At 45.3% G+C, this 13,815-nt stretch overlaps 1 protein-coding gene across 1 annotated transcript in view; it reads left to right on the top strand.

Annotated features, from left to right (window-relative positions):
• Nucleotides 1-13,502, top strand: part of FBXO36 (F-box protein 36) — a 101,309-nt gene extending 87,807 nt beyond the window's left edge. Inside the window, exon 4 of the mRNA XM_004262609.3 lies at nt 13,010-13,502. Within this exon, the coding sequence (XP_004262657.1) occupies nt 13,010-13,198 (189 nt within the window). The 3' untranslated portion in view covers nt 13,199-13,502. The remainder of the gene's footprint in view (nt 1-13,009) is intronic.
• Nucleotides 13,503-13,815: the final 313 nt, after the last annotated feature.

Genomic DNA, 13,815 nt, shown 5'->3' on the forward strand with positions numbered 1-13,815 from the left:
AGGCTGGAAGCTTGGGATGGGGGCGGGGCTGTTGTTTTTCCAACTCCACTTGTGTACAGGCAGTGTGGATGTTTAAATCAGCTTGAGACCAGAGACCTGGGTTCTGTTCTTTGCTCAGCTACTCTGCACCATGAACCTTGGGCAGTCACACCCTTATCCCCTCTAAGCCTTAATTTCCACATTTATAAAAGGAAAGTTTTTAACTAGATAAACCCTAGGATCCCTTTCAACTTGAATGTAGTTTATGTGTGTTAAGTTCATGCACCACCTCCAGGGGGAGCTAAATCCACGATTGGCTATGTTTGGATCAAAGCAGCTGGAACCATAGTCAGGATGGGTACTTTGTGTTTTGCAACCTGGCATCTATCAAGCAAAAGAGCCCCAGGGTTTGGGAGTCCTAGATGGGGGTATTTTGTAAACCAACTTATAATACAAAACAAAACTGAATATTTTCATTGTAAAATATAATAAGTCATAAATGAAGTTACACTGGTAGAAATTTCAGCTCTCTTGTAAGAATTCCTTCCTTTCCTCCAAAACCTCATCATTTTCTTCCATAATCTCTGTTATATAAGATACACTGATATCCTGAAATGTATCGTGCTGGGAAAGGGGTAGTCACCTATACTAGTGTTACAGAGTTCAGAGTTTTAAAAGGAGGTTCAGATCTGTTTTATTTTTACTTACTTATTTATTTTTCATTATTTTATTTTATTTTATTGCTTTCTTGGCCGTGTGGCATGGCATGCCGGATCTTAGTTCCCCGACAACGGATCGAACCCATGCCCCCTGCATTGGGAGCATGGAGTCTTAACACTGGACCGCTAAGGAAGTCCTGTTTTATTTTTTAATATTAAGATATTTTCTAAGAGTTTTCCTTTCTTGTTTATATTTAGAATATGTTGTAATCCGAGTAGAGAAACTGGACCTTGAAGAACTGTTGAAGATGGGATAAGATAATGAAGGACCTGCCTAACATCAAAATGTTTGGGGGGCTGTCATTATCAGAAGATTCAGCATTGCTGTTTAACTGTAACCTTCATGATGTGAATATAATAGTTTTTGCTTTTGATATTTACGCAGAAAGGATCTTAAACGATTATGCTTGATTATACTATTAATTTCTGTTTGAAATTCACTCTTTTCCCTTATTGGAATACATTTAGAGTAACATGAAGTATGAAAGTAACCACCACTGGCTGCTTTCTGCTCGAAAGTGAGTGTAATGGTGTCATGAAATAGAGATAACGCTTACATGTTTTTCACCTCCCCCAGAAAGAAGTCAGAACACGTGGGAGCAAAGTAGGACAGTGCCAAGACCAGGCCAGGGGTGGTGGGAATGGGATGCTTGGCTGTCTGGAATTGTGGGCAGGGTGGATAGTGGGCAGCTGGGTGTGGCCTGGTGGGCTGAAGTGATGGTCCACGGTGGGGGACATCAGTTAGGGGCACAGTCAGGTCACTTTTAGACAGCTGTCGCATGGTGGCGGGGTTGTCCCAATCCTGGCACTGCGGGGTGCTCCCTAGACTCCCAACTATGGCAACTGAACTGGCCCCCCAGTGGCTAAGTGCCTATGGGGACTTTGTTTCCGGTGTCTCCTCAGAAATGGCTGAGGTAGCATCTATTCTGTCTCCCCTTCCCGCCCGTTGATTACATCTTTTCCATGTGCTTTATATATGTTATTCCTAATCCTCACAGCACTAAAAGTTTAGTATCATTTCCATATAATCATAATAAGTTCCATTTATTGAATATCTACTACGTGCTAAGCGCTGAATGTATGTCATCCAGTGCAATCCTCAAACAGTGCCGTAAGATGGATGAGTAGAGACTCTCTTGTCCTGATTTTCAAGGAGGGAACAGAAGCTCAGGTAAAGCACACAGATAATGAACATGGAGCCAGGTGCTGTGCCCGGGCAGCCTTACTCTATGGTTGGTGTGCTTGAATCAGTTTATTCTCCTCCTCAGATGACCAAATGCAAGATCAGACGTGGAGACCAGGCTCGGAGCAATAAGTAGAATGTCCAGGATGACTTAATTACTAAGTGGCAGGGCCAGCGTTCAAATCAGCTCGTCCCTGAAGAACATGAGGAACAGGTTCTGTCTTTCATAAGATGGAGTTAAGTATGGGAATGTGTTTTTTCCCTCAGGTAGACTGCAGCTACAGCAGGTAGGTCCCACAATGATACTTTCAAAGCCATGAAAGTATTTTCTTCCTCAGGCCACATGGAAGCATCCCATGAGCAGTAAGGCAGAAAAGGTCCTGCCCCCTCAGGACATGTCACAGTCTTCATTATCCTTATCTATATAATTGTGGTAGCTCAGATTCCTTTTTCATATATCTTTTAAATATTTGTCTATGAGTCATTTCTTTTTTTTTTTTTTACAAATTTATTTATTTATGTATTTTTGGCTGCATTGGGTCTTCGTTGCTGCGCGCGGGGTTTTCTCTAGTTGTGGCTAGCAGGGGCTGCTCTTCGTTGTGGTGCGCGGGCGTCTCATTGCAGTGGCTTCTCTTGTTGCAGAGCACGGCTCTAGGCGCACAGGCTTCAGTAGTTGGGGCTCCAGGGCTCTAGAGTGCAGGCTCAGTAGTTGTGGCACACGGCCTTAGTTGCTTCACGGCATGTGGGATCTTCCCGGCCCAGGGCTCGAACCCATGTCCCCTGCATGGGCAGGTGGATTCTCAACCACTGCACCACCAGGGAAGCCTATGAGTCACTTCTAATGAACCAAGTTTGCAACCATGAAATTTAACAGAAGGAATAAAGTCAGAAGATGGCTTGAGTCTATACCAGCTTATCATTTCACTGATGGAATTCCATAAAGGTGATTTTATTCTGAACGAGTTGCACTACAAGAAGGACCCCATCATTATCTTGTGGAGGATTCAAAGGTTGTAGTCATCCTTAAGTTGCAATTACATATCAAATACTAGAAAAATTCAAAAGCTTTCCATAATAACTATATTAGGATAGACCAAGTTAGAAATTGTGACTTGGGATCACAAACCACCCTAAAACAACAGTGGCTTAAGACAATAATATCTGTTTGTTTCATTCATGATTCATACTCATTGTGGGCTGACAGGAGGCTCTGCTCCACAATGTCTTGCAGCAACTCAGGCTATTAGAGACTCCACCGTCTTGTAACTGAACCATCTGAAGCACGTGGTGTCCTTAGTCACTGCGGCAGGGAAGAGACAGCTGAGGTTCATGCACTCTGTTTTGATACAGCATTTCTACTCATAGTCCTTTGGCCAGAACGAATTACACGGCCCCACGTAACTGTGTGGCACAGGGAGATGTGGGAGAAGAGAGGGAATACTTGGTTAGCGTCACGGTCTCTGCCACAAACTGGAAATCCCGAACAAAGCAGTGTGTACGTTAAGATTCATATAATGAAGATAGTATCATAATAGTATTTTTTCTCAAATACAGTTACCTGCTTTAACATCTTCCATACTAGAAAAAAGAGACCTTAATTTTTCATTTCTCCTCTTTTCTGTGTTTCTTGGGACTGTGTTTTCTGAACATGTGTCTGGCTTTAGAAACCAACTCAGAACCAAAGACTACACTATGCCTATAAAATACTTTTCCTGTAAAGAACTGAGTTTCTTTCTCTCTTTCACCCTCCGAGATGTCTATTTTACACCCTCTTCTCTCTCCCCAAGTCTCTGTATCCCACCTTCTTCCTCACTCTTCACTGATGTTGAGTCTTCTTATTTCAATGAGAAACTAGAAGCAGTCATAAGAGAATGGCCTCCCAGGCCACTCGCCAGTTCTGCTGGCGCCTCGTTCTGCTTTACTTCCTGTTGCAGGTGATAAATTCTCCCTGTTATCATCCATGGCCACGCCTCCACTTGTGGATTTCACTCCCCTCACCTATTCAACAACTTGGCTCAGCACTTACCCCTCTTCACCACGCATCACTGCATCATTAATTTTACCCCTCTGCTGGATCATTTCCATCAGCACATAAACATACATTTAAAAAAAAATTGCCTTGACCTCACTCCCCATTCTTTTCTTAAAGCAGAATTCCTCAAGCATCCTCTGTACTTGCTATTTCTACTTCCTCTCCTATTCTTTCTTGGACTCACTCTAGCCAGGCATCCATCCCCACTAAGCCACTGACACTTCTCTTGTCAAGGTTGCTATTGTCCATCACCTTGTAAAATACACCAGTTTTTTTTTTTTGAAAGATTTTTTTTTTGATGTGGACCACTTTTAAAGTCTTTATTGAATTTGTTATAACATTGCTTCTGTTTTTTATGTTTTGGTTTTTTGGTTGCGAGGCATGTGGGATCTTAGCTCCCTGACCAGGCATCGAACTTGCACCCCCTGCATTGGAAGGTGAAGTTTTAACCACTGGACCACCAGGGAAGTCCCACCAGTCAGTTTTTAATTCCCATCTTATTTCACTTTTCAGCAGCATTTACACATTTCATTATTCTCCAGGTTTTCTTTGCTCTTCTCAGTCTCCCTGGCTGAAAACTTTATGCCCTGACTGCTTAATGCTGGAATGTCCTAGAGCACTTCCTTGGGCCATTTTCTCTATCTACAGTCACACTGAGATGATAGCTTTAAATATTATTTACATGCAGCTAATTTTCAAACATACGTTTCCAGCCCTGAGTTGCCCTCTTGAACTCCTAACTTTTATATCTCATTGCATGCTCAATGCTTCCTCCTAGATCTAGCAGTATAGACATCTCAAATTTAACACATCCAAACCAGACCTCTGAATTTCCCCACACACATACTTATTTACAAATTCTAATTCTCCCACAGTCTTATTTTTCTGTCCTTGGCAACATTCACGCAGCTGCTCAAGCCAAAAACTCGTCCTTAATTCTTCTTTTTCCTCTTCCTTCTCATCTAATTCATTATCAAGTGGTATGAGCTCTACCTTCAAAATATATCTATCATCTGACTCTGTCTCGCCTCCTGCCTGGCCACCATCCTCATATCTTCCTGGATTTTCTAGAAAGAACTCCACAGTAGATTTGCTTTCACCTCATGGGAATAGCAGCGTACTTTCATCATTTTGCCTCAGGACTATGTCAGTTCTCCAGCTGAGTCATACTTACATCACAGAGATATTGATACTGTCACCTTCCTACATGCTGGTCTGCATTGGTGACATCATGCTGATGAGCAGGAGTAGCAGATACCTTGGATACCTTGGTGAGATCGTAGATGTCAGGGAGATGGCGCAGTGGTTGGGAGTCTGCCTGCCGATGCAGGGGACGCGGGTTCGTGCCCCGGTCCGGGAAGATCCCACATGCCGCGGAGCGGCTGGGCCCGTGAGCCATGGCTGCTGAGCCTGCGCATCCGGAGCCTGTGCTCCGCAACGGGAGAGGCCACAACAGTGAGAGGCCCATGTACCACACACACAAAAAAAGAAGTACAAACTACTCAGGCTTCCCTGGTGGTGCAGTGGTTGAGAGTCTGCCTGCCGATGTAGGGGACGCGGGTTCATGCCCCTGTCTGGGAGGATCCCACATGCCGCGGAGCGGCTGGGCCCGTGAGCCACGGCCGCTGAGCCTGCGCGTCCGGAGCCTGTGCTCCGCAACAGGAGAGGCCGCAGCAGTGAGAGGCCCGCGTACAACAACAACAACAAAATAATACTTTAAGGGGCTTCCCTGGTGGCATAGTGGTTGAGAGTCCACCTGCCGATGCAGGGGACGCGGGTTCGTGTCCCGGTCGGGGAAGATCCCACATGCCGCAGAGCGGCTGGGCCCGTGAGCCATGGCCGCTGGGCCTGCGCGTCCGGAGCCTGTGCTCCGCAATGGGAGAGGCCACAGCAGTGAGAGGCCCGCGTACCGCAAAAAAAAGAAAAAATAAAATTGAGAGGCCTGCCATCTCAATGCGTTATCTAGAATCCGTTGCCTTATTGTAACTTCCTATCCTAAGAAAACAGCACAGCTCTTTGTGGATATTTTTAGTTTTAAGGTAACATACAGCACATTTGAGTTTGCTTCTCTGATTCATTTACCAAATAGCCCATAAAGCTGCCAGTTTTAAATGGGGCCCAGCTTGCAGTGTAAGCAGCTGAGTCACTGGCTCCTTGTGATCCAGCAGATTTCATGGTGCTCAGAGCGTCTGTGGCCTGTATGGCCATGGTCTATCTGGATCCTTGCTGAAAGTTATGGCATGCGTCATCAGGAAAATTACACCTCGTACCTCCAGGGTTTTAGAGTAAAGGCATGGATGCTTTTACAGATAACTGCTCTGCTGTTGAGAAACAGCTCTTGGATTTCTGTGGGGCAAAGGCTAACGTTTTGCCTAGATGGTCAAAGTCTTGAAAAGAACAAGATTTGGAGATTAATGAGGAGTTTTGGGGAAGAGGTATTTGGGTGGACTTTTCAGAATAAGCCAAAGAATCAAGGTATTTGTGTCCCATGTGACTACTCACCAAAGAGCACTCAGTGCCGAGGATGCTTCCAGTAATGAGATGATAAGGTGGTTTGCTCTATGGGTGTCAGTCAGCTCCTTTCCCCAGCTGGGCTCATAAACCAAATACCCAGGTGGCAAGGATGGACATTGTGCACGGATTCAACCACATGAGTCTCTTATTTTCAAGATTAACCTGCCCACTGTCACAGGAGAGGTAATGCCGAGTCCCCAGGAAGGCGCCATGCTCCAGGGGGTCCAATCAGTAACGAGGCGGTAGGTCAGTTACACTGGACGCTTGTCACCAAGGAGAAAGCAGCGATGTGTCCCCCCCCATGGGTTACCTCTTCTGGGTGTGGCTCGGCTTTGTGGCACGCCATGCTCCTTCAGCAGCATTGTGTGCAAACTGACCAAATGCCTTATTTTTCCATTGTCATAGCCCGTACAAGATTGCTTCAGATTATTTTGCTGAAATAAATTCATTTATTAAACAAGTAGACATGAATAAATACGGTAATGAGTACACAATTTCCTGCTGTTAGCTTGCATACTCCACTGTCTAGAAATACTTGTCCTCACGGCTTCTTGGAGGCGCTTAATCCCTCATCAGCTAACGGACAACACTTTACAACGTTGGAGCGCGGTCTTACAGGATGTATTATATGGTCTCGGTCACTGGCCAGAATGTGGTCCTGTTTCTTCTGTAGCTACAATCAAAGGACGGAAGTGAGAGTATCATCTCAGAATCATACATAGTCACCCATGTGAAAAAATGTTGTTTCCTTCTCCACAACTTAGGCTTCTAGTAGGTAAGGGATCTTGATAGTCAAAGAATGAATAGTTTCGCCTAAAGAACAACAATGACTCCATTGAACTAGAAATTAAAAGAATGAAGAGTGCTCCCAGGCTATCTGGGGCTCCTAATGCCACTGAACAAACAGGCAAAAAAAAAAAAATCCCCAAATGGGCATTACTGTGTTGGCTCTGGTGATTAATCATGTTTATTAGAGAAAAATAGAGTTGCTTGTTCACAGTGGAATTACAGAGAAGTATTTCTGGAACCCGGACCATCCCTGCAAGTGCTTTTTTTTTTCTTTTTCTTTTCTTGTGGGTGGCTGCACTGCGTAGCTTGCAGGATCTTAGTTCCCCAAGCAGGGAGGAATCCCCTGGGATGGAACCCCTGGCCCCTGCGATGGAAGTGCAGAGTCCTGACCACTGGACAGCCAGGGATTTCCCTCTGTGAGTGCCTTCTAATACTGGCCTGTTCAATGGCAAAACTTATTTAAAGAAGACTAAAGCATCTCCTACCTGAGAGATCAAGAAGTACTCACACCCAGCAGGAACCGGAGACGGTTTGGATCACCTCAGCAGGTATAGCAGCTTGACCAGTTGAGGTGCTGGCTGAGAACAAAAGGATGGTGGAAAGGGTAGTAGAATGAGAAAATTACAAACACAACTCCTGCTTGTGACCAGTTGCAGAACCTAGGACTATAGTAGCTCCCTATATTTTCTTCCTCACCCAGTGATATGTACATGTTTAAAAAATTTATTTATTTTTGGCTGCGTTGGGTCTTCGTTGCTGCGCGCGGGCTTTTCTCTAGTTGCAGCGAGTGGGGGCTACCCTTCGTTGCGGTGTGCGGGCTTCTCATTGCGGTGCCTTCTCTTGTTGTGGAGCACGGGCTCTAGGCGCGCGGGCTTCAGTAGTTGTGGCACGCAGGCTCAGTAGTTGTGGCACATGGACTTAGTTGCTCCACGGCATGTGGTATCTTCCTGGACCAGGGCTCGACCCCGTGTCCCCTGCATTGGCAGACAGATTCCTAACCACTGCACCACCAGGGAAGCCCTGATATGTACATTTATATGTAAACCAATATTTTCCTCTTTCCCTTTCTTCTATTATTTTATACAGGGCAAGTCGGTACTGGTTAACTTTATAATTCTGGGATACAAAGATGAACTGGGATTAACTAGAGGTAACAAACACTACCCAGAGGTTTGTAGTGACTGCTGGGATTTGGCGGGAGTCGGGGGGAGGTGAAGGCAGAGAATAAATGCATTGTCACCGTATGAGGGGCAGTTGCTTTGCGTTAGGTGGAGCATTGCTGCTGCCGTCATTGGGAAGTTTACGTGTGAGAGGAAGGGTCTGTATGTGTGAGAAGAAGGGTCTGTATGGATAAGAACAGCCAGGAGGTCAGACAGAGGAGACATGCAGTGGGCTGGCTGGCTTCACGCCCGTTTGAGCTCCCTCACACTACACGGAGTTGCCTTTGTGTGCTGTGAAGGTAAGAAAGATAAAAGCTACATTTCATGGATGCCTTTGCAAGTAGTGTCTTGGGCGTAGCCTGGGCTCTGTCAAGTAGACCCACGTGCAAGAGTCTTGGAAGGAAGATGTGAGCCAGGTGGGGCAGCCTCCGTGCTTTTCCTGCCAGCATGGCGCTGAGGCCTGTAGGGGAGGTTCTAGGGTCCGGTCCAAGGCGTTAGCACATCTTTAGGTGCTGAGTGTTGGGGAGCAGAAGCAGTGATATTTCCACTAGAACAGTCTGGGTTTCTTGTTTCGTTTTTTAATCTGACTACTGATTTTTTTTTTTTTTTTTGCTCTATGCGGGCCTCTCACTGTTGTGGCCTCTCCCGCTGCGGAGCACAGGCTCCGGATGCGCAGGCTCAGCAGCCATGGCTCACGGGCCCAGCCGCTCCGCGGCATGTGGGATCTTCCCAGACTGGGGCACAAACCTATGTCCCCTGCATCGACAGGTGGACTCTCAACCACTGCGTCACCAGGGAAGCCCTGATTTTTTTTTAAATTAATTTTTATTGGAGTATAGTTGCTTTACAATGTTGTGTTAGTTTCTGCTGTACAGCAAAGTGAATCAGCTACATGTATACATACATCCACTCTTTTTTGGATTTCCTTCCCATTTAGGTCACCACAGAGCACTGAGTAGAGTTCCTGTGCTATACAGTAGGTTCTCATTAGTTATCTATTATATATTTTTTAATTTTTTAAAAATGTTTTTGGAATAGACAAAGTCTTTATAGGCGTATAAACAAAGGCAGAAACCGTATATAAAAGACTATTAGGGCTTCCCTCGTGGTGCAGTGGTTAAGAATCCACCTGCCAGCACCGGGGGTACGGGTTTGAGCCCTGGTCCAGGAAGATCCCACATGCCGTGGAGCAACTAAGCTCATGCGTCACAACTACTGAGCTTGCGCTTTAGAGCCCGCGAGCCACAACTACTGAGCCCGTGTGCCACAACTCCTGAAGCCCACACGCCTAGAGCCCGTGCTCCGCAACAAGAGAAGCCACCACAATGAGAAGCCCGTGCACCGCAACAAAGAGTAGCCCCTGCTTGCTGCAACTAGAGAAAGCCTGCACACAGCAACGAAGACCCAACGTAGCCAAAAATATAAATTAATTAATTAATTTTGAAAAAGACTATTAGATTTGATTCTATCCCCGTAAACAAAATTAAAAAAAATTTTAATTCGCACATGCAAAGTAATAACCCTTGACCACCTGGAGGGGTGGGATAGGGAGGGTGGGAGGGAGGGAGACGCAAGAGGGAAGAGATATGGAAACATATGTATATATATAACTGATTCATTTTGTTGTAAAGCAGAAACTAACACACCATTGTAAAGCAATTATACTCCAATAAAGATGTTACCAAAAAAAAAAAAAAAGTAATAACCCAAACTTTAGAAAGAAAATAAGCAACATATGATTAACTTCGCAGAATTATTATAAATTGGTAAGTAAAAGACTAATAATACCATAATACAAAAATGAACAGAGATTATGAACAATTAGCAAAAGAGGAAATACAGAAATCAACAAAGTTTGACAAAGCAATCTCATAAGTAAACAAAGAAATGTAAATGAAAAGAAGATACCTTTATAGCCAACGAAGTCTGAGGATTTATTTTGCATGATGATGCTCTGTTTACACTACTCTAGGAATTATAAGTCAGTAAATACTTTCTACAGGATACTTAATGGTATATATTCAATTCTTTTGAAAAGTTAAATTTTTAAGAATGTACTTTAAAGAAAATCATGTGTTAATAAACATATATATAACAAGGGTATTTATAGTAGAATTATTTTTAATCATTAATTATCTATTTTATACATCTAGCTGCTGTTATTCCTGGCTGTAGAGCATTGAACGTTTCCCTCTGGTTTTACTAGATATTCTGTGAGCTTCCTATTGCCTGTACTGAATCCCTCTCAGCTTAAACAACATAGAATATGTTCTGTGGTCTGAAACAAGGGGCCCTGTCCAGTACCATAGGTGTTCCATACAGTTTGGATGGATGGATGAATGGAGGAATGAATAGGCTATTGAAAATTGTGGGGCAGCTTATCTCCACACTAAATGGACCAAACTATAGTCACTTTAGTTTGTATTTCTCTTTTCTATTTCTTCCCTTATTGTTAGTTTCGCAACCCGTTGTTCTCTGCTTTCACTACTCTGCCTCTGATGGCATCAACCAGCCTTCTAATTTGCTGTGTCTAGACTGCTGAGGGCTAAAGGCTGTACACGAAACTAAAACAAATTCTAAGGAAAGGAAGAATGATTAGTGAGTGTAGGCCTTTTCTGCAGAACCCCCCCCGCCACCCCCCCCCCCCCCACCTTTCTAAATAGAGCCCAACTGGATTCAGTATTCTGGAGTTGGAGGGACTTTACCATGCCTGTCTGCTTCTCCTATTTAAGTGTTAAAGTTGCCCTCTAATTTTAAATAGTGAAATAATTAGTTCAACCTAATTTTTGTCAGTCAGATCAACTCTCTTTATTATTCACAGACACAGGGTCTGCACAGATCATTATCCATAGATAATCTTGTTTCCCACCATTATTGACCTTCCAGCGGCCCATCTGCTTCTTGTGTTTCTTTGCCTCCTTGTAAGAGGAGTCTTTGTGAGTTGCTCCAGGGGGCCATGTCTGGGAGGGTCTGAGCAGGAAGCAGGAGCCTCAGCCCACAAGCTCTGCGCCGCTCCCCGCCCCCCACCAGTTTAAAGGAACTGTGGGCTCCTTAATGATCCTCTGTCATGCCTATTCTTTCCACTGCTGGATTTTCACATGTGACAGGAGAATCAGGTTGGTGATGAACTTCCCTGAGCGCACAATTGGCACAGGAAGGATGGAGCCAGGAAGTGTTCTGGGGCCCACGTGAGACCCTTCTTTGAGCACATTTCATATTACCGGAGTTATCACTACGCAGCGTCAAATATCCAAACACCTTTCAATGTTCCTAGTCTTGCATACAGGTACCAAAAAGTCACGGCTATCTCTAAGGTCGGAAATAATACATGTAATGGAAGCTTTAACTTTAGGAAAGATTTGGGGCATGGAAGCAAGGGATTAGGAAATCTCCTGTTAAGAGTGCTTAGTAGCAGAAGACTGATGGGACTTCCCTGGTGGTCCAGTGGTTAAGACTCCACGCTTCCATTGCCGGGGATGTGGGTTAGATCCCTGGCTGGAGAACTAAGATCCCACATGCCCAGCAGTGCGGCCAAAAAAAAAAAAAAAAAAGTAGCGGGAGACTGATGAACATAGTTGCCGTAAATGATAGTGACGATTGAAAAAGTCCTAGTAGGAAATCTTGGGTAAATGGAAGCTGAACTCTGGCAGCTTTGAACTTGGAGGGAGGGCAAAGTGGTCTTGTGCAGATATTGGGCCAGAGGGGTCTTGTCTGTCCTTAACTTCATGGCCCTCAGGTAAAGGCCCAGACTGCAGAAGAACATCCCTGGGAAGATTATTCCCAGAGAACGGCTCCCTTTGCCATGTGTCTGGCAGGCTTGGGGAGCGACTGCATCTTGTAGGCCACTCTGTTGCATGGTGTGATGTCATGCATGCAAAGGACTCCGAATAAAACATGAGGACGGGACCCTGGCACCAGGAATGTGTAAATTTTAGGTGTGCTGGTTGGCAGTCTCCGAGGGCTGCTTGTCCGCTTCAGTGCGGTTCGCTACTGAGTAGCCCGCAGTGACCTACGGTGTCCGCTGTACAAGCCCGGGGAGAGGCGACTCAAGCAAGGGTTAAACATGAAGCTGAGCAGGAGTTAGCAACGCTTTTCCTCGAGAAACTGCTGCAGCCCTCGGTGAAGACCAGTTGACCACACCATCATCAGCCTGTTACGTGGCTAACTGGAAGTTCACCACATAATGTTGCGTGTGTAAACTTAACCATATCATGTTGTATGTGTACTGTTTATAACTGTGTCACATTTTGCATCTTTTTTTTTAAACTTTTTATTTTATATTGTAGTATAGTTGATTAACAATGTTGTGTTCGTTTCGGGTGTACACCAAAGTGACTCAGTTATACATATACATGTATCTATTCTTTTTCAAATTTTGCATCTTAAATGAGATCAGGACTTGATTTATTCCATTAATCGAATATTGCTTCATCCTTTAGATACTTGTGCACTTGCCTCTCCTCAAAGAGGAAGTTTCTGGAGTCAGAACTGTGTCTGGCACACCTTTGTGCACCCGTGGTGTTTCCTCCGTTGTCTCACAGGCAGCAGGGGTTGGATAGTGATGTTGTGAGTGAGTGAACTTTTCCTTAACCCATGTATGATGTCACCCACCTCTGACTTTTTCCACCCACAGTTGTGCACGTCAGGCAAACTGTGGGAGCAGATCGTCCAGTCTGCCTGTGACCACATCACCCCAGAAATGAGAGCCTTGGCTCAGGAAATGGGCTGGAGACAGATGTTCTTCACCAACAAGCTGCAGCTCCAGCGGCACCTCCGCAAGAGGATACAACAACAAGGAAGCCAGAGGAGCAGTGAGCTCTAGGGTCACACATTCCTACCTGCAGGAGAGTTGAGGCACGGCTGTGTTTTCCATCTGTGTCCAAACCTCTTCTGCTGCCTTTGATTAAGAACTAAGGTTTTGTTGATTCAAGAAGCCATAGAGTACTTGCGCACAAATGCAGCACACCGCCTCTGCTGGGCTTTGCCCGAACCACGGTCCCTGCCACAGGGAGGGTCAGATCATGGCCCCAGCACAGGGGCAGCAGGACAGGAGGCGCCCATGCCCTGCCACCCATCAGAAAAGAGGCTTCTGCTGTATGGTAACAAACAATAAATGATTATTAGCAGGTTTTTATTACGTATGTATTTTATCTAGGCATTGGAAAGGGGAACACGGCTTTTGAATTATTTCCTGGTGTCTGTCATCTGAATCCATCCATGAGTAGGTGGCTGCGTGTCCCCATAGGGAACTGTGAGGGGACAGGGGCAGCGGGAGACACTCTTGCTGAGTGCAGCTGCCTTCCTGACTCTGCTCCGCTAAGATGGTATTCAGGTCCCCCACCCTCGGGACCCGGGATGCCAGGCTCCATCCCCCCACGTGAACAGCCTCTGATCTGGCCCTGGGACATGGCCGGAGAGAATTCTAGACATTCTGCTTGC

The sequence above is a fragment of the Orcinus orca genome, chromosome 7, assembly GCF_937001465.1.
Source record: "Orcinus orca chromosome 7, mOrcOrc1.1, whole genome shotgun sequence".
NCBI lineage: Eukaryota > Metazoa > Chordata > Mammalia > Artiodactyla > Delphinidae > Orcinus > Orcinus orca.